The 20,399-nt window shown below is 53.7% G+C and overlaps 3 protein-coding genes across 4 annotated transcripts in view; 1 reads left to right on the top strand and 2 right to left on the bottom strand.

Moving 5' to 3' along the window:
* Window positions 1-12,725, bottom strand: part of POLR3H (RNA polymerase III subunit H) — a 22,471-nt gene extending 9,746 nt beyond the window's left edge. Inside the window, exons 1-5 of one of the 2 annotated variants that reach the window (XM_070046424.1) lie at window positions 12,473-12,725; window positions 10,296-10,621; window positions 5,165-5,308; window positions 4,597-4,876; window positions 2,052-2,148 (exon numbers count right to left, since the gene is read on the bottom strand). In XM_070046424.1, the coding sequence (XP_069902525.1) occupies window positions 2,052-2,148; window positions 4,597-4,707 (208 nt within the window). In that variant the 5' untranslated portion in view covers window positions 4,708-4,876; window positions 5,165-5,308; window positions 10,296-10,621; window positions 12,473-12,725. The remainder of the gene's footprint in view (window positions 1-2,051; window positions 2,149-4,596; window positions 4,877-5,164; window positions 5,309-10,295; window positions 10,622-12,472) is intronic. The other variant, XM_030855817.2, reaches the window with a different exon arrangement.
* CSDC2 (cold shock domain containing C2) overlaps window positions 12,531-20,399 on the top strand; it is a 13,530-nt gene continuing 5,661 nt past the window's right edge. Inside the window, exon 1 of the mRNA XM_030855818.2 lies at window positions 12,531-12,981. Coding sequence (XP_030711678.2) covers window positions 12,811-12,981 — 171 coding nt within the window. The 5' untranslated portion in view covers window positions 12,531-12,810. The remainder of the gene's footprint in view (window positions 12,982-20,399) is intronic.
* PMM1 (phosphomannomutase 1) overlaps window positions 17,463-20,399 on the bottom strand; it is a 17,119-nt gene continuing 14,182 nt past the window's right edge. The window contains exon 8 of the mRNA XM_060305780.1: window positions 17,463-17,769. Coding sequence (XP_060161763.1) covers window positions 17,668-17,769 — 102 coding nt within the window. The 3' untranslated portion in view covers window positions 17,463-17,667. The remainder of the gene's footprint in view (window positions 17,770-20,399) is intronic.

The following is a 20,399-nucleotide window of genomic DNA, read 5'->3' as shown; positions in this document are numbered from 1 at the left end:
TTTTTTTCCGGTACTCGGGCCTGTCACTGCTGTGGCCTCTCCCGCTGCAGAGCACAGGCTCTGGACACGCAGGCTTAGCAGCCATGGCTCACGAGCCCAGCCGCTCTGTGGCATGTGGGATCTTCCCAGACCAGGGCACGAACCCGTGTCCCCTGCATTGGCAGGTGGACTCTCAACCACTGCTCCACCAGGGAAGCCTGGGGCTACTCTTCGTTGTGGTGCGCGGGCCTCTCATTGCGGAGCACGGGCTCTAGGCGCGCGGGCCTCAGTAGTTGTGGCACGTGGGCTCAGCAGTAGTTGTGGGTCACAGGCTCTAGAGAACAGGCTCAGTAGTTGGGGCTCACGGGCTTAGTTGCTCCGCGGCATGTGGGATCCTCCCGGACCAGGGATCGAACCCGTGTCACCCGCATTGGCAGGCAGATTCCTAACCAGTGCACCACCAGGGAAGTCCCTTTGAGTTTTTCTTGAAGTTCTGGCCCCCTGACCACTTGTCTCCTGGACAGCAAGGCCCCTGTCCCACGACAGAGACTGGGCTCAGAGCCCTCGTGGCCTTGTGTCCACATCATCGACTGGTCTTTCTGCTAACGAAACCGTCCTGGTCCCTACACGCAGCTCCCCACAGAGTTCAACGGCATCCGTGAGAACTAATTAAATCTCTGGATTCCTGGACACACACACCAGGCAGCCTCACGGCACATTCTGGAATGCTCGGACATCTCTGTGCTGAGGCTGACACCCCCCCCCCCCCCCCCCCGCCCCCAGTACGGGCCAGGGCAGGGCTCCTGAAATGCGGCCTCGTGTGAGAATCCCTGCAGGCCCCTCCCCAGAGATTCTGACTCAGAGGGTCTGGGGCAGGCGGACGAGCGCCCAGCGGAAGGCGAGAGGCATGCCTGCACCCCGACTAGCCCCGGACCACCTCAATGGCGCCCTTGCCCTCTGCTTCTGATCTGGTTTGTCCAGGCAGGGGAGAGAAGAACACCCCGCTTCCTCCCTGAGCCCTCTCCTCAAGGTGACCCGCCCTCTACTCCTCCCTCCCATCCGGGGTGCACATCCCTTGCCAATGTGACCGCAGCCCCTCCCATCCAGAGGAAGCCCTTCTCCATCCTTAGACTCTGGCCTCGGCCATGTGACCTGCTCTGGCCAATGGGATATAAGCAGAGGCCTGAAAAGCATCTGTGCTTTGGTGCCCAGTCTACCTACTGAAACAGGACACCACACCGAGCAGAGACGTGAAACCCAGCCGAAGCCCCCCATCCAACCAGTCTGTCAACCACCAGACACATGAGACCACCCTATACCATCCAGCCCTGGCCAAGCCAGCCCAGAAGACCACCACTGAGCTGACCCACAGAATTGGAGAAACAATTCAAATCGATGAGCCGTCAAGCACTCGCTCTGTGCCAAGGTCCTGTCCTGAGAGCTTTGTACATATTAACTTAGTGATTCTCACAACGATAACGTCTACTGTTAAAAAATTAAAAAATAAAGTCTGTTAACTGCATTTTACTGAAGAGGAAACAGAGGCACAGAGAAGTTACATGTTCCGCTCAGGACACACAGCAAGTAAGTAGCAGAGTTGGGATTTAAACCTAGAGGACACACTTTTAACCATTATGTCTTGGTGTCCCTCAAAGTCTCCCACACCCATCCAGCCATCTCCCCAAGAGGGGCAGCTGTGCTCCCCTCCACTCTCCCCACTTTTAAGCTAGCAATGCCTACTCCAATTGTCTTCCACTATCTGTCCACCCACCCTACCTGAGCAGCCTGAGAGCCAGGCAGAGCAGGGCTCATATAACACACAAGACCAAAGGGGACACAGACACAGAGCCACAATCTCAGAGCTGGAGAAGCCTTGAGAATCACCTTGTCTACCTCCCCTTCTTATAGATAGGAAACTGAGGCCCAGAAAGGGGAAGATTCTGCCCATGATCACCCAGTAAATTCCTGGCAGAGTCAGGACTGGGCCCCAGGTCTCCCAACACCCTGACCAGGACTCCCCCTACAGAAAACTGAGCCCCAAGAAGCCCAGTGCCCAGAAGGAGGGCACCCACCTTTGGTGTGTGATGCACCGTCCCCCGGGAACACATAGGCGTCCTCCAGCTTGGTGATGTCAAACAGGCAGATGCAGAGTCCCACGTTGTACACGACCTGTGGGCATCCGTGTACACAGCCCGTGACCTTGAGGCCCAGCTCCCTGCGCAGTCTCTCCTGAGATCCAGCCCCCACCTCCCACCCCCACCCCGCGCCGGGCAGGTATGATTATCCCCCTTTACAGCTGGAAATGTGTTGGGGCACTGCCTGAGGTAAGGAACTCGGGGAGGATGCTGAACTCTGGAAAGAACAAGGTCTTTGGTGACATGACGGATGCAGGTTACAACGCCAGCTCCACCACTCCCTGTGTGACCTCCAAGGTCACTTCTCTGAGCCTCAGTTTACCCATCTGCAAAAATGGACATACCAGGCTGTGGGGTTGTTAAATCAAGAGAACAGCTGCGAAGTACCTAGCTCAGTAGCCAGCTCACCTGCTAGAAATAACAATCACCAATCAAGGATCATTATCATTACTAATAAGGATCAGTGGTGGGGAACCCCTGGTTAAACCTACACTTTCCAAGGCCCCAGTTCCATACTAGAGCTCACAGTTTAAAGTGTCAGACCACAGCTAATCGCTGTTCTGCTCACAAAGTCTCGGACACACAGACGGGGCCACAGGGACTGAGGCTGGCAGAGTGACACATGGGTGGCCCTGAAACTGGGCAGAGAACAGGCAGAGGACATCCCATGACCCATCTCCACTCCAGGATGCTGCAAAGGACTAGCTGCTTGGTGTCTGTTTATCTGACACCAGCGTCATCACCTCCCAGTTAGAGACCTTGCAGGACTGTTCAAGGATTAGCAGGAAGCTCAGAGAACTCAGAGTCCTGGCCAGACCTCAGGGCAATGAGGCAGTCGGCTGGCTTTGGAAGCACAAGGAGATGTGTGCCCTTGGCTGGACCTTGGACCTCTTCTGTGTGGCCTCCTCTCAAATGACTCAATGATTTAAATACAGAAATACTTGTCTGGGAATTCCCTGGCAGTCCAGCTCTTTCACTGCTGAAGGCCCCGGTTCGATCCCTGGTCAGGGAACTAAAATCCTGCAACCCTCGCAGCATGGCCAAAAAAAAAGAAATATTTGTCTGAACAGGTCAGAGAAGGACCTGCATTACAGAAGGACTACATACCCTTCTTGTAACTTTCACACCTTTTCTCTTTGTCCCTTAGAGGTCCCTTCTCCTTTTACCTCACAAAGTAATCAGACACCATCCACTAAGGACTCCATGAGTTCTCTCCACCAACAATACATCCCTAGGTCTGTACACTCCACCTTCTGTGATTTCAGGCTCTATGGAAGGGACCTGCCTCCTGCCGACAGCCAGCCAATCTTCCTCCGGCTCTCTCCTTAGCCTACTACCTCCTGCTGAAGACCATTATTCGATGAAGTCCTGCAGGCCCTGTATGACCTGGCTCCCACCACTTTCCAGCCTCTCCTCGCTCTGTGTGCTCAGGCCACACCAGCCCCTCCATGCCATGATAGATGCGATATTCCCTCCTGCCACAGGGCCTTTGCACATCCTGTTTCTGCTTCCTGCACAGCTCTACTCTCTGCCCAGAACCTCCCCCCCCAAACAAACAAATCCCCTATGTTAGTTCTTCCTCACCACCAGATCTCAGCTCAAGCACTACCTCCCTAGCAAACCCTCTTGTCTCCCTCACTGTAGGTGAAGTTCCTTCATTCCACAGGCTTGTGAACACCTGTTCTCATAACATTTACCTCAACGTCTCATCACACACTCAGCTGTGGGAGTCTCTCACCCATATCAGCTTTCCCCACCACACTACAGAGCAGAAGCTTGTCTTATTCATTTAATAAACAATTATGGAACATCTACTCTGTACCAGACTCTGGCTAAATATGGGGGATACCATGGGGAAGAAGACAACAGTCACTTGCCCTCATGGAGAGGGAAAGAGAAAAACAGTAACCAAGTAAACAAATAAGAAAAGAGTGGTGAGTGCTAAGAAGGAAAGAGTGACATGGCACAGAATAACTGCAGAGGCAGGGCTGCTTCAGAAAAGGCCATGGGAAGGCCTCTGAGGACCCAGCACTAAGGCATGCTAGCCTGGCACATAAAAGGTGCACAAACATTTTTTTGCAGGAATGAATGGATAAACCTCCTTATAGCTAAACTACCATCCATCTTCACAGAAACAATGCATGGTTGGACAGCAATTATTATTTCCATTTTACAAATGGAAACTGAGGCCCAGAGTGGGTAAAGGACTTGCCCTAGATTGCAAAGTAATTTGGAAGTGGGGACGCTAGCAATTCCCAGTTACAAGGCCTTTTTCAAACCCAGTCTTTCTTTTGATTCCTGCCAGCATCCTAGTGGGTTAAGGATTACCCCCATCCCATGCACAGGCTTAGAAACCGAATTCTGAGACTTTAAGCTATTTGCCCAACTCCAAGGCTTGGCATGGCCAGGCCGGCAGCGGGTGGGTAGGCAGTGCTGGGCCCTCCCGTGCCAAGGCCTGCCCGCGACCCCGTGGACCCAGTACCTTGTTGGCCAACTTCTTGTTCAACTCCTCGGCAATGGAGTCGTTGAGCTTCCTCTCAAACTGCCACGGGGGGATCCGCACGGTGTCTACCATCTCCACCAGGACGAACATCCCGGCCTGCGCGGGGGGCTCTGGGAACGGGTGGGTCAGTCACGCACCGGGGCCTGGGGCAGTGGGGATCCCTGAGCCCGCTCCGTCCCGTTCCAATAGCTGTGACCAGCCCCCAGGCCAGAAATGGGGCTGCACCGTAGGGGTGTCCCGTGCGGGGCGTGCTCCGCTACTACAAACAGAGGAAAATGAGGCTCAGCCGCAGGGTCTCGGGCTCGAGCGGGAGGGGTGCGCGGCCAGCCACACACAGCCCTCGCCAAGCGCCACCGCCACGCACCGCGAACCCACTCGCAGCTGGCGGCGGCAAGACTTTAGGCGAGACTCCGAATCCGGTAGCTTCCGGAGGACCGACCAATAAGAATCCTCGGCCCGCCCCCCGACGCGGGGCGGAGCTGTCTACCGGCTCGTGCGCGGGGCGGGGCGGGGGGAGGGGCCTGAGTGGGGTGGGGTGGGGCCTTGCCTGCCGCAGGCGCAGCTGTCAACCCTCCGACAACGCTCTCAGGTTGCTAGGCGACCTCGGTGCAATCCAGTCATCTCTCGCCCAGCCGGTAACTATTCTCCTTGCTGGCCTCGGGCCGTCCTCTAAGCTGCAGCCAGAGTGATCCTTTCAGAACGCAAACACAGCCATAAATAAATAACTAAATTTTTAAAAAGTATTTAGGAGATCATTATTTCTTCCTCTCAAATATCTCTCAAATTTTCCTTCTTCGTTCCATTCCCACAGCTATCACCACTATAATCACTGCCCTGAGAGCCTTTTCATTGCTGCCCTGGAGCTTAGCCACCACACATCCCAGCTCCTGCCCTCAAGTCCTTCCTGCAACTGACCTCCCACACGGTCACAAAAGCCTTCCCTTCATGAATATCTTTTGTCCACGCAGAAATTCTGGACTAAACCCAGCCTTCCTCTCCAGCCTCACCTCCCTTCTGTCCTCCTGGCACTGGGAGTTTCCAGCCCGAAGGATGGAGCAAGCCCTTTTTTATAACCCAACCTTGAACACTTCTTTACCTGAAAAACTCCTACTCATCCATTGGAACCCAAATGTAATACCTTTCTCATTCATTCATCCAACACACTATTTTACAGCTGTTAGAGATCCAGTGGGGAAGAAGAACTGGTTCCCAGGCCCAGCTTCAGCTCGGAGAGGGTGCAGGGAGGAGAGGGAGGGCGGGGCCAGAGGATTTGATGCTCTCTCAGGGATCCAAAAATTTATAGGGAAGATGAAAACTGGTGAGACTGGAGACCTAGGCAGGGTCCAGATCACAAGGGCCTTATTATTATACTATCCATTAACTTTTAATCCTCACGACAGCTGTATAAGGTAGGAGCTATTACCATTGTTATCTAATTTATTTCATTATCATTTATCTCTTCTCATTTTGCCTCACCGAAAGCAAAGAGGGGTTAAGTGGGTCGTTCTAGGTCACACAGCTAATAAGTGGCAGAGGTGGGATTCACCACCTCTGGTGAGGCTCCAGAGCCCATGATCATCCTAACCACTGGGCTATGCTGCCACCACATTAGCCCAAGGGCAGCACCTTCTAGGTCAGAACGGGGAAATGACATAGTGACACATCAGCTGGAGGGACAGTGGATGGGAAGGGGCTGGTGTGGAGACAAGAACACCAGGGAGGAAATTACTGGGTGGCCCCTGAAAGAGAAGACCCAAGCAAGCTGGTAGCCATGGAGAGCAAAGTTGGACCGAGTCCAGAGGTCTTCAGGGGGTGCTCTCAGAGATAGGGTGGAAGACCTGTGGACGGAAGTGGGAGGAGCCAACGCCTAAGGCCTTTCACTGAGATGGGAAACTGGAGGAGGGCCAGGCTCAGGGGATGAGGACAGAATTGCAGAGTTCCCAGGCTTTTTTATAGTATTCAGCTCATAGGATTGCAACAGTGATTTGTTGGCACGATTGCTTTCCTCAGTTAAAACAAGGACCAGGCTTCTTTATTAATTCTCTGTGTCCTTCCACAGAAGCTTTGAGGTAGCTTACAAAAACACACAAAGACTTAGTCTGCAAGCTCCTCGACAGCAGAGGACTGTCCTGTCCCTCTGCATCCTCAGGGCCTAGCCCTGTGCCTGGCACAAGGTCAGCGCTTGTAAATATGTGCAATTTGAATGAACAAAGGGATAGCAAAATAATTGCTAAGAGTGTAGGAGTGAAGGAGAAATAGGGTTGGAAACTAATCCAGGAGGATGAGGAGAGAGCAGTGGTGGTTAAGGGCATGGAGTTCCCACGCCGCAGCGCACTAGCTAGCAACCGTGGTGGAGCCGGTGAACCTCTCAGCACCTCCTTGCCTCTCTGTAAAATGGAGATAATGATAGAACCCATCTCAAATGATTGTCCATCAGTGGAAGACTGGATGAAAAAATACACACGGTGTACCATAGAGGGAAATAATGCAAAGCCATAAGAAAGGATGCAAATGCTCTCTGTGTCTTGAGATAGAAAGATATTCAGAATATATTGTTAAAAAATGCAAGGCACAGAGCGGTTTATATGGGATGTTACTATTCATATAAAAAGAAAAATAATGCTGTGTGTGTGTGCGCGCGCGTGCATGAGTGTGTGCTCTGGGACTAATTACGCTGGCTGTCTCCAGGGCAAGGAACTGAATGCCTGAGGGGTGTGGGAGAGTGACAGGGGTAGGAAGGAGAATTTTTTTTTCAAATGCCCTTCAGAATCTTTGATGTTTGGGATCATAGGAACATATTACCTATTCAAATTAAAAACTGAATAAAATTCAAATTTTAAAAAGCAATTAAGATTTTTTTCACTTCTTAAAAAAAAACCCCTCTCGGCCCCCTTTCCCTCCAGCTACTGCCCCATTTTCTGCTCCCTTTAACCAGCAAAACCCCTTGAAGGAGTCATCTGCATTTGCTGTTTCCAAATCCTCTCATCTTGTCCTCTCTTCAACCTGCTCCCGTGAGGTTTTTGGCCTTACCTCTCAACCCAAGCTGCTTTTTCAAGGTCAACAATGGCCTCCACTTTGGCAAATCCAGTGGTAATTCTCAGTCCTCAAGGGCAGCGTTTATCCCAGCTGATCACTCCCTCCTCCTTCACACACCCGGATCCTCTTCCCACTTCCCAGGTTCCTCTACCCACCTCTAAACTGGCGGGCTCCCCTGCACAGTCTACAAACCTACCTGCTCACGTGCCCATTTGGCAACTCAAGCTTAACCTGGGCCAAAATGGCGCTCCTGGTCGTCTCTACCCCACAAACCTGCTGCTATCCTATCCGACTTTCCATCTTCAAAAAGGACTTTGTCCTTCGGCTTCCCTGGTGGCACAGTGGTTAAGAATACGCCTGCCCATACAGGGGACACAGGTTCGAGCCCTGTTTGGGGAAGATCCCACATGTCGCGGAGCAACTAAGCCCGTGCACTACAAACACTGAGCCTGTGCTCTAGAGCCCGTGTGCCACAACTACTGAGCCTGCGTGCCACAACTACTGAGCCTGCGCACCTAGAGGCCGTGCTCCGCAACAAGAGAAGCCACTGCAACGAGAAGCCTGCACACTGCAACGAAGAGTAGCCCCTGCTCGCCGCAACTAGAGAAAGCTTGCACGCAGCAACAAAGACCCAACTCAGCCAAAAGTAAATAAATAAATTTATTTTAAAAAAATAATAAATATGTTTAAAAAAATGCCCTCCATGGAGGCAGAGGCATAGCTGAGGACCACCGGGAATGGTGATTCTAGAAGGGACCTAAACAAAGCATCACAGGACATTGCTCTCTGTTCTGGTTTGAGCCAAAAGCAAAGTACAGAAAGTCAATAGATATTTGTTAGGGCTGCTGTGCATGAGGGCTAGTGCTACAGTGAGGGGGACCAACAGTAAATGGGGAAACAGATACAGATCACCTCAGGCACTGCTGCTGAGAAAGGTCACATGCATGTGATAGCAAGTGAGTGAGAACTGCTCCTCTGGCCAAGGCGGTCAGGGACAGCCTGGCTCAGAAGGTGAGAGCGGTCAGGGACAGCCTGGCTCAGAAGGTGAGAGCGGAGCTGAGCACTAAGGGTTGAGAAGGCTGGAGGCCCAAGGTCCAGGAGCGCACATCTGTGAACAGATGGCTGATAGAGGCCTGGCTCACGGCCCATCCCAGACCTAGGTCAGCTGGTCAGCCTGGCTGTTCCAGCCCCAGGTCCTCAGGGAAGGGTGCAAGGGAGGCCGGCTGTGGGCCAGGGACCCCCTCACCCCATCACAGAGAGCTTCTCCTAGTGACTTGAGAGGATCCAAGCTGCTACAGCAGAAGGAGACCCTCACCCACCAACCTAAGGGTAGGCTCCAGGTTAGGGGCAGGGCCAGGAGAGCCTTTCATACCCCCGTCCTCCCGCCTGCCCTGACCATTACCCTGGATGAGGCTGCGAGGCTGCCAGCGACACTGTCTCATCTCAGATGAGGAGCGGACCTCTTGCCAGGTCCCCCAAACCTTACACAATGTGGCCTCTGCTCCAGCCACACTGCTGACCTGAAGTTCCTTGAACATGCGGAGTCCTTTCCTGCCTCTGGGAGTTCTCCCTTGCTGTTCTCTCTTTGGGAAACACCTTTCCCTGCTTTTTTTTTTTTTTTTTTTGCGCTGTACGCGGGCCTCTCACTGTTGTGGCCTCTCCCGTTGTGGAGCACAGGCTCCGGATGCGCAGGCTCAGCGACGGCTCACGGGCCCAGCCGCTCCGCGGCATGTGGGATCCTCCCGGACCGGGGCACAAACCCGTGTCCCCTGCATCGGCAGGCGGACTCTCAACCACTGCGCCACCAGGGAAACCCTCTTCCCTGCTTTTTGACAAGGCTGGCTCCTTCTCACGCCTTGGGCTCAGCTTACCGGGCCCCTTCTCAGCCCTCTGTCTCAGCAGGTAGACTTGGCCCTATTAGTCTCCTTCGTCTCACCCTGCTTGTTTGTTGTCTTCATAATTTGTGACTATACATTTATTTGCTTGTGCACTTTGTGCTAAGTCTCTTCCTAGATGAAACAGGAGCTTTGTAAACTCAAGGCATATACCTGTCTCATTCATTGCAGTCTTCCAGCCTGGACCATCTGACACATAGTAAGTAGTCAGTAAATATTTGTCAAATGTATGAGTGAATGAACAAATGACGTGGTCAGAACTGCAGGAAAAGATCTTCTCTGGCAGAAGGACAGTAGTTGAATTAGAGAAGATGACTGGGGCATAGCCAGAGAGGAGGGAAGGACCACTCTGCTTTACTGGGTAAAATCGTTAGTAGAGGCTGGAGATGAGTCTCACAGTGGAGGAGAAGGGCATCCAGGGAACTGAAGACATTGCAAAGGCAGTGTGGCGTGGTGTAGCAGAAAGAACAAGAATGTAATGAAGTCAGAATTCCTGTGTTTTAATTCCAGCTCTATCACCAGCTGCGTGGTGCTGGGTAAGTTTCTTATCCTCTCTGTGCCTAAGTTTCAGCATCTGTCAACCGGCACCAACACCTTAGGAGTGTATGTACCTTAAAGGGTTATGTGGATTCAAGGCCACATAAGCCCAGAACTGGCCCCCACTTGTGGGCTGACAGTCAACAACAAAACGGGGATTATAATTCGATTGGAATCAATAAGACTAAGGGCTGCTCTGCCTTGACTCACCTCTACAGTCTCTCCAAGGCGACGGAGGCTTTCGAGGAGATGAGCTTTTGAATGCTTGGTTTCCACGGAAATAGCCTCCAGGGCGGAGCCCCTGGTTTTCAGCAGATGATTTCTTTGTAGCTCAGCTGCTGGTGGGTAGGTGGGTGGTGCCACGGGCTGCTCTTTTCCTGAATGAACAGCTGTGCCCTCTCGTCTTTGTCGAGAATAATCATAACACTACTTCAAACCTCAGCCCAGCCTCCTTCATTCACGGCTCCCTGGCGGCCTGGCAGTCACAGCACATGTTTGCCAGCTGGCGGGGCGGGGAGGGCCGCAGACACTGGAGGCTGGATGTGAAGGGACAGGTCAGGCCCTTGGCCCTTGCCTTGGCCTTGTCCCCAGCGGACCAAGCCGCAGCCTCCTCAGAACTGGCCTTTGAGGCCCTGCCTCCCACCCTCCAGGCTCATACCCTACCTCTCACTTCCCTCACCCCTTCCAGCCACATCAGCCTCCTTCCCAGTCCTCTGTCACGCCAAAGCTCACTCCCGCCTGAGGGCCTTCTAACACACCATCCACTCTTCCCACAATTCTCTCTAGATCGTGGCAAGGCCAGATACTTCTTGTCACTTGGGGCTCAGCTTAAACATCGTCACCTCAGAGAGGTCCTCCCTGGCCACTCCCCTCTGCTGGCTCGTAACACCCAGCCACCAACAGCTCAAGGCCGAAACTCTACCAACTCTGGAGCCACGGGAGAAGAGCCTGCCTGGCATTCCAGCCCAAGGCCTGACTCTGGTTCTGATTGGCCCGGCCTGGGCCAGGGGTCCTGTGGACCAAGACAGGGGAGAGAGGAGTCCCCAGGTGAAAGCAGGGAGGCATTTCCCCCCAGAAGGGACAGTGGGTGGTGGGCAGGGAAAATCACAGGTGTCCACCCTGGCCCCAGCCCTTCTCCAGAAAAACAAGTGGGTGAGTGTGGAAATCATGGGTCTAGAGCCTGGGACCCAGGCCCATCTGTGCAACCTGTTTCCTCACCCAGGTAAACCTCACAGAGTTGTTATAAGAAACAGGTGGGATGATGCCTGGGAGGGCACTTTGGAAACTATTATTATCTTTAGAAGAGATGGAGGCAGAGAGGAAGAAGAGGAATTAAAGGGGGCATGGGGTCCTCTGCGCAGGGTCCTCAGACTGGGTGGAATAGAATCAGAACTCCGGGCCTCAGGTAACAACAGCTGACGTGTATCACCATCTCTCTTGCAGAATCAGAAACCTGATTGTTCTGGGACGTTCTGGAAGGGCATGGATAAGCGGTCACATTGGTTCAAATACCCCTGTAACCAGGTAAGGAATGCAGGCAAGTCACTCCTCCTACCCGAGCCACTCTTTCCTCACCAGCAAAATCCAGATGATGATAATACATTGCTGGGTTGTCCTGAGCTTTAAATGAGGGCAAAGCAGGTTGCCTGACAGGTGGGGTGCCCTCAATGCCTCTTACTAGCTATTTTTATTAGGTATTTATATCTTTCTTAATTGTCTCCTTTAAAACTCCCCACTCCTATTTTTTTTAATAAGGCTTCTTTTGAAAACGCCATGCTGCGTCAGCAGTACTAAAGATACGTGAGGGACAGACTTCGTTCTTTCCAGGCCGAGTCTGAGGAGAAGGGACGGGAAGAGGGAAGAGGAACCAGTGTGTAGGGGCCTCCTGCAGCCAGGCCGGGGCTTGTACACGGGCTGTGCTGGAGCCTCCGACAGCCGCCTCAGAAAGGGCCTCCTTCCTTACTTTACAGAGCGTGTGGAGGACCAGAGTCGTAAGAGACTTGCCCAAGGTCACCCAGCTTGGAAGCACTGGGGCTGAGACTCACATCCAGGGCCTCTGGAGAGCTTCCCAGGCTGTGGTGCTTGTGTGTGTGTGTGTGTCTGAAGCAAACGTTCACTCCTCTTCAGTTCAATTCACTAGAAATAGCTCAAGGGCCTGCCGTGGGTCAGACAGAGGAAGAGATGGGTTCCTGTGACCTACCCACGTGGGTTCACTCACGAGGATCTCAGAGCCAAGTGAGGGACAGACCAGTGGAGGGCAGGAGACACAAGAGGGTACAGCGGGGAGAGGAAGGTCTGAGAGTCCCTGGGACCCTGCTGTGGCCTCCATTCTCCCAGACTCACCCCCAACCCCGCGGCCCACCCCCCCCCCACACACACACACTCACCGCCTCACTTGCTCCCGCACTGCCAGGAATGCAGGCTGTCCCCAGCTCTTCCTCCTCTGCATTCCTCAGCCACGGCTCCCACCTGGCAGGGCAAATTATACCCTGGCCTGCCAATAAAAGCCACTTTCCAGAAAAAGAAGCTTTAGGGCCCTGAGAGATGCAGCTAACTCTCTCGCACTGCCTGCGTCTGACTCAGGAGGTGGTGCCGGGGCCAGAGGAGACGGGCCCTGTGTCCCTTTAAGCAGGGAGTACAAATTTCCATCCCAGCCCCGCCCTCCAGCTCTTCCTGACGTCAGGAGGAAGGCGTGTGTGAGTGAGTGAGGGGCCTGAGGTGCCGCATGCTCACACACACACACACACACACACACACACACACACACTCACACAGAGTCATACACACAGCTCATCTTTCAGACCATCCCCTGCTCATCAGCTCCAAGCGCGCGCGAGAGGCCGAGTCTGAAGCCAGCTGCAGGAGGCAGTGCCAGGACCTCAGCTGCCAGGGAGAGGTAAGGGGCCAGACCGTGCGGGCACACAGAGGGCACACTGGAAACTGGCTCTGGCAGGGGCGAAGGAGGGAGGCGTGATTTGGGGGCACTGGGAAGGTGGGCACCTCCCCTGGGGCTGGTTCAGCCCCGTTCAGTTTACAGAAGAGGGGCAGGCGGCTGAGCACATGAGCCCACCGGGCCATCCCGCCGCCTGCCTGCGCTCCCTCTCCCTGGCCCCCAGGGGAAGCTGAGGCTGTGTGGCTCCCTGTGAGAGGGTGTGTGTGTGTGTGTGTGTGTGTGTGTGTGTGTGTGTGTCCGGGACTTGTGTCTGGCTCAAGAAGCAGAGAGCATCAGACACCTGCCAAGCCGCAGCCTCCTGTCTGGGAACCAGGGGGAGAGAAATGACTGGAGAAATCACTGTGTCTCCTACCAGACACTGAAAAGAGAGTGCAGCAGGGAGCAAAATAGGTCTTTCCCCTTGGAATCTGGGTTGGGGGTCGGCAGGGACCATCTGGGGCAGGCAGACAGTTGGACCTGGAGCAGCTGTCTCATCCTGACTATTTCTTCCCTGATGTGATGGGGGATAATGGTGTTAATTGGCTTGGGGAGGTGGCTCCATGTTCTTATATTCCCCTTTGCCTCAGAGCCAACCCCACCAGGAGCTCTTGCCTCTCCTAAGGCCACTCCTCTCCCTTGCCCACTGGTCTGGCTCTAACCTCCACCCTTGCCAGGACGCAGCCCCTGGAGGGCAGGGGTGATAAGCCAGGGGCTGCTGGGTCCCCTGCCGTGGGATTCAGGGACTCGGGCAGCCTTGCTTAGTGCCGAGTTCCTCAGTGGCTTGACCCTGGCACAAGGAGTCCGGGCGGAGATAAGGGGTGATGCTGGCACCCAGAAGGGAGACAGCAGGTTCCTGCCAATCTGCCAGCCTGCAGACTCTTCCCAGGCAGAGGGGAGGGAGACGCGGAGCGAGAACAATAATAAATACAGAGTGTGAACTGCTGCATCCGCTGGGGCTGGGGGAGGGGAAGAGGAAGTGCGCCCGGGTGGAGGGTGGGCAACCTCTCTGAGAGCCTGGCATCATGCCCGCCTGGGTATGCTCCTGTGGAGACGTCTCCCTCGGAAGGGACTGTCTCCAGCCCCCTGGGGGATGGGGAGCCAGTTCCCCAAAACTGACTCCATCCCAGAGGCCTCTGGGTCCTCCAAATTCTGGATATTTCCTCCTCCCAGCCTCCTACCCCACCTCCCCCCACCATTTCTTTTAAGTCCTTTCCAAAAACATCTATTTCCCCATATCTGCCCCACCCCTCTGGATCTGTCTGACCCTCCTCCAAAAACAAAAACAAAAACAAAAACAAAAAACAAAGACAGGTGTAAGCAGGAACCAGCTCACAGGGGCCTGGGAGAGGTCAGGGGACAATCTTGGCCACAGAGGTTTCTCCCAGGCCTGGAGAGAGATGGATGGGCAATGTTCACAGAAGTCCACTGGCCTTGGAGGGGGCCTCCCTAGGGGGGACTGGGGGGTCCCACACAGCTGGCTGGTGGGGAGGGGACACCTGCAGGCTGGTCTAGAGGCAAGTCCCTGAGAGTGGCACCAGCAGAGGGAGCTCAGGGCTTAGCTGAGCTGGTCACATCCATTGGTAACAACCAGCAAAACCAGGACCCAGAGCCTGGTGGGAAGAGGTCTTGGGGCAATTCAGACCTTTGTCCATGCAGAGCATTAAGATGGGAGGCAAAAAGCAATGGGAGCGGGGAGCTCTTCCCCTGCCCCAAAGCCAGTGGCATGATGGTCACCAGGAGGAGTGGCATGGCACGCTGGAAAGCTCATGGGCTTTGGGGTTATATTGATTTGAATGCAAGCTCGGCCAGTCTAAATGTGACTTTGACCAGGCCGTACCTCTTTCTAGGGGGACTCAGGATGGGAAAGCAACTTGCCCAGGGTCACACAGCCCAGCAGAGCTGGGATGTGAGCATGGATCTCGTGGTGTCCATCCTGGCATCCCTACCCCCACTAATACCAAGGAAGCCCAAAGGGCTTAATCATAGCAGCCCCCCAGGGCAGCTTGGGGACATAACAAGGAGGAGAGTTAAAGGGTCTCAATTAAGCTCAAGTATTGTCCGGGGCAGCGCACCCCCACCTCCCTGCAATACACACACACACACACACACACACAAACACACAAACACACAAACACGATGTGGGAGAGGGAAAGAACCAGGTTTAATTAGGTCACCTCCAGCTGCTAGAGCAGCTTTGGCACTGATGTATTTTAAGGAGTGTCTGGGAGGCTGGGAGAGGGGGAGGGGCCGGGGAAGTGCCAGCTTCTCTCTGGTGGTTCTGAGGCTGTTTCCTCACCTCCTCTGGCCCATCACAGGCAAGACCTCAAAGTTCAGAAAGCCCTTCCACCATCACCCTGTGTTCCCTGCCCTTCCCCTTTCCAAGCCACCATACTCATTCCTCCCCCTCTCTGTTCCTCCACAATGGGGGCTCGGGCTGGGATGTTTTTATTGAGGGAGTTGCTTTTAAGCTTGCTGTAGTTGACAAGTGACTCACCCAAGGTCACAGTCTGAGTCAGCACAAAGCCAGAAATAGAACCCCAGGCCCTGTTCTCTTCCCTCTCCAGGGGAGGCAGGCGCTTTCAGGGACCTGCTGCGCCTCCCACTGGAGGCCTTTCTGCACCGCCCCCCAAAACGTCTCCAGGGTGTGGAAGGCTGTGTGACCCCAGCAAAACTCTTCACCTCTCTGGGCCTCAGTTTACTCCTCTGAAGAACAGGGTTAATAACAGTAATTATCATGTAGGTGTGTTGTGAGGAGTAAATGAGGAAACAGGGCAAAGGGTTTGGCATACCACTTGGTACACGGTTAATAATCAATCGATGGTGGCTGTGATCTTTTTCTTTTTTAAACTCACTACTTGAATTTTGTTTTGTTTTGTTTTTTTATAAAATAAATTTATAAATTATTTATTTATTTTTGGCTGCGTTGGGTCTTCGTTGCTGCGCGCGGGCTTTCTCTAGTTGCGGCGAGCAGGGTCTACTCTTCGTTGCGGTGCACGGGCTTCTCATTGCGGTGGCTTCTCTTGTTGCTGAGCACGGGCTCTAGGAGCATGGGCTTCAGTAGTTGTGGCACGCGGGCTCAGTAGCTGTGGCTCATGGGCTCCGGAGCATAGGCTCAGTAGTTGTGGAGCACGGGCTCAGTTGCTCCATGGCATGTGGGATCTTCCCAGACCAGGGATCAAATCCATGTCCCCTGCATTGGCAGGCGGATTCTTAACCACTGTGCCACCAGGGAAGTCCCGGTGGCTGTGATCTAGTCGTATCAGGACTAACCACCCTGTGTTCTACTTGTCTATCTGCTACCCCCAGTGGAATGGGGCCCTCTAAGGGCAGGGCTGTCTCCTCTCCTGTTTGTTGTCCCAGAGCCTGGCAATCATATTCAGTGACGTGTGTGTTTCTGACAACCTCAGAGGAGAGTTGGAGTGACCCTCATGAGTCATCTGGACCAATGATGAGTCATATAGCTGAGGAGAAAATTGAGGCCCAGAGAAGGGCAGGTGCTTGCCCCAGGTCACACAGCCCTGGGTGGTTGAGCCACCTTGCTTTCCCTGATCTGCCCAGGAGAGGGATTCGCTTGGTCAACAGAGGACTCTGAGGGCCATCTCCTGCCCAGTTCTTTTTTGGGGAGCTGATAATTGGAGGAGCCCCAACACCAGGTTGATGGCCACCTGCTGTCAGGGCTGAGTCACCATTCACAGCCCTGTGAAGCTGTATCACGACCTTGCCTAGGGTTATCTCCGAACAGCCCTGATGTTTTGTTTTCAGCTCCCCTGGCCCTTTTGTCTGTGGAATTGCTGGGGTTTGATCTTCTTGCAGGGAAATGAAGAGGATCTTGGCTGGCAGGGTCAGAACCAAAACACTCACAGGTGGACCATTGACACAGCTCCCAGCTCCTCTCATAACCTGGACAGGGTGCTACGATTTGCCCTATTGGACAGATGGGGAAACTGAGGCTCAAAGAGGGAGGGTCACTCAGCTAGGACACTGCAGAGCCAGGATTCAGTCCTGGGCCCTCTGGGTCCTGAGCTGTCCTCTTGCCCTCCAACTGCTAGTTCTGAAGGGCATTATTCCAGGCCAGAGATGCCCCCAGATGGGCACACCGAATTCCTCAGGAGCTAGGGCTTAGCTCTGTTTGAGTTGAAGCACATGTTCTACAGACACATCTATTTCTCTGCTCTCGGAGTTTATTTCCCCTTTCTCAGGGAAAGTTCTTTTGGGAAAACTTCAGCCTTGTCTTGGCTGAACCAGGAACAGAATTTATCCTCGCAGGAAAAGCACCATTTGCTTTCAGACAAATCTGGCCTCTGTCACTTACCTGCTGTGTGACTTTGGGCAAGTCACTTATCCTCTCTGAGCTTCAGCTTCCTCATTTGTAAAATGGAAACAATTGTGATTTCAACCTTTGAGGGCAACTGGGAAATTTAAAAATGGAAAATAATTTCTGTAAAGACTTTTTAAAGAAAAAATATTTTATTATTTATTTTTGGATCTGTTGAGTCTTCGTTGCTGTGCGCGGGCTTCTCATTGCGGTGGCTTCTCTTGTTGCAGAGCACAGGCTCTAGGCGCATGGGCTTCAGTAGTTGCAGCACGCAGTCTCAGTAGTTGTGGCTTGCAGGCTCTAGAGCGCAGGCTCAGTAGTTGTAGTCCACAGGCTTAGTTGCTCCGCGGCATGTGGGATCTTCCCAGACCAGGGCTCAAACCTGTGTCCCCTGCGTCGGCAGGCTGATTCTTAATCACTGCGCCACCAGGGAAGTCCTGTAAAGACTTTTTGTAAAGACTGTGTATAGCATTCAGACAATAAAAGCCCTGTCTTCACTTGCCCCCTTCTGTGGCAATATTCTGGAGAAAGGGTCTGAACTGGAGGCTTGCTCAGCACCCCCTTGGTCCGCTCTCCCTGGTCTCCCAGGCTGCCCTGCGCTGTAGAGTTTCTTCAAGTCCAGGGCTCTGGCAGGAACCAGAGAGGGAAAGACTCTGTCCAAGATCACACAGCAAGTCAGTAGCAATGCAGGGGCTGAACCCAGGACTCCTGACTTCCCACTCCAAGGCTCCAGAGTCGGATTCCCCTGGTTCAAGTCCTGGCTCAGACATTAATTGCTGTGTGGCATTGAGTGAGTGACAGCCTCTCTGAGCCTCAGTTTCCTCATCTGCAAAATGGGGTCATAATAGCACCAGCCTTAAAGGACTATTGCAGGAACTAAATGAAAGGAGAAGCTATGAGGGGCAGCGCAGGGACCTAGTGTGTGGGTGAGTCCTTGGGGAAACAGGGAAGATGAGCATAAGGGGCGGCTTTGGCTGGCGGGTCTCTCCTTCTGCCCACTCCCTCTCCCCTCCACGCCCAACTTAGCCACCTTGTCCGGAAGGAGCACCCTCTCACCCAGCACCTACCCAGTGCTTCCCCCATTCCATCCCATGTCATTCTCACTGAAGCTCTCGGAGGACGGATTCTTGTAATCCCCATTTTCCATAAGAGGAAGGAGAGAGGGGAGATCTCAGAGCAGCGCTCTTGGCACTTGTGGGGCCTAATTCGTCTGCCCCTCCAGCCCCAGCTCCTGCCCGAAGGTCAACTCCCCACCTTCTCCCTGGGAGCCCCTATGGGTAGGTGGGGCTGTGGACTGGGAGCTACAGGGGATGAATGTCAATTGCTGCTGTTACTCCATCCCCTTCTCCTCCCCCTCTGCTGCCTGGCCCATTCGGGGGAAGGGAAGGAGGGGGGCTGCCCTCAACCCTAACCCTGGAAAATTGGTGCCTCTTTCCCCTTCCCCACTGCCCGCTTTGCATGAGACCTGGGAGGCACGCTCACTCAGTCTTGGGTCTGGAGGCCTGGCTGGCCAGAGCAGGGCCCAGCTCAGCTGCATCTCCCTGGTAACCACTGTGGGCTGCCTCTGCCCCTCCCCCACCTCCTTCCCTCCCCTCCACCCGCCATGACCTCCCAGCACAGGCTGTCACCGCCAAGCACAATACCAGGCCTGGGAAAACTGTGCAGTGGGCAGGCTGCGCCGCCCTGCTTCCTGCAGAAAGGGAGGCCGAGCTCCTCTCCCTGCCCCCGGCCACCCTCACCCAGTTAGGGAAGCAGGCACCCAGGGCTGTGATGCAGGGCCCGTCATCTCCTGCTTTCCTGGCTGTGTCATCTTGGGTAGCTTTGTTGCCTGTCTTCCTTTTTGGTAACAGCTTTATTAGATATCATTCCCACACCATATAATTCATCCGCTTAAGACGGACAAGTCAATGGCTTTTAGTATATTTACACAGTTGTGCAACATCACTGCAGTCAATTTTAGGACATTTTCATCACCCCCAAAAGAAACCCTGTACCCATTAGCAGTCACTACTCATTCTCCTTCCCCCTCCCCAAAGCCTGGAACCACTAATCTACTTCCTGTCTCTATGGGTCTGCTTAATCTGGACGTTTCACATGCATGGAATCATGTAATCCATGGTCTTTTGTGACTGGCTTCTCCCACATAGCATCATGATTTCAAGGTTCACGGTTTCAAGGTTCAGCTGTAACGTAACATGTATCAGTACTTCATTTCTTCTTATGGCTGAATAATACTCTCCTTTATGGTTAACCACATCTTGTTTATCCATTTATCTGTTGTTGGACCCTTGGGTGGTTTCCACTTCGGGGCTGTTATGAGTAACGCTGCCATGGACATTCATGTGCAAGTTTTTCTGTGACTGCTTCAGTTTTCTTCTCTCTAAAATGGGGACATGGGAATTCCCTGGCAGTCCAGTGGTTAGGACTCCACGCTTTCAGTGCCGAGGGACCGGGTTCGATCCCTGGTTGGGGAACTAAGATCCCACAAGCCGCGGGGCAGCGCAGCCAATAAATATATAAATAACTAAATAAAATAGGGATAAAAATGCTAAACCTGGCCCATCCCTGCCTCCTCAAGTGGGCTCAGAGAGAAAAACTGCACATCAGCGTGAGGGGCAATTCTCACCCCACCCCTGGCAGTTCTTTTGGCTGGAAGGGATGTGTTGGGCGCTTGCTGGGGAGGAGGGAGGCTGCATCTCCACCCCCAGGGATGGCACAGTCAGCTCATCACCTTGACCCAGAAAAGTCCCACTTGCTATGTGATCTTGAACAGTGGCCAGGAGACCTGCTCCAATGACGGGGGTTGAATGGGGTGACTCCTTGACTCTTCTAGTCCATGCAGGGCTCTGGAGTCCTAAGGAGTCCTGAACTCTTCCCTGGGGGGCAGGGCAGGGTGGAGATGGAGGCCAGAAAGAGACTTAGTTCAGGGATTCACCTCTGGCCCCAAGGCCTTTGGGTGAAGTGGGGGGGAGTGAAGGAATGGGGGTGAGGAGGTGGGGAACTCGTCACCCTCACTCTTATATGACCATGGACAATGGGCACTTCTTTGTATCCCCCACCTTAGCCA

This window comes from Globicephala melas, chromosome 10 (assembly GCF_963455315.2).
Source record: "Globicephala melas chromosome 10, mGloMel1.2, whole genome shotgun sequence".
NCBI classification, from domain to species: Eukaryota; Metazoa; Chordata; class Mammalia; order Artiodactyla; family Delphinidae; genus Globicephala; species Globicephala melas.
This window is presented reverse-complemented; position numbering and strand designations above follow the sequence as displayed.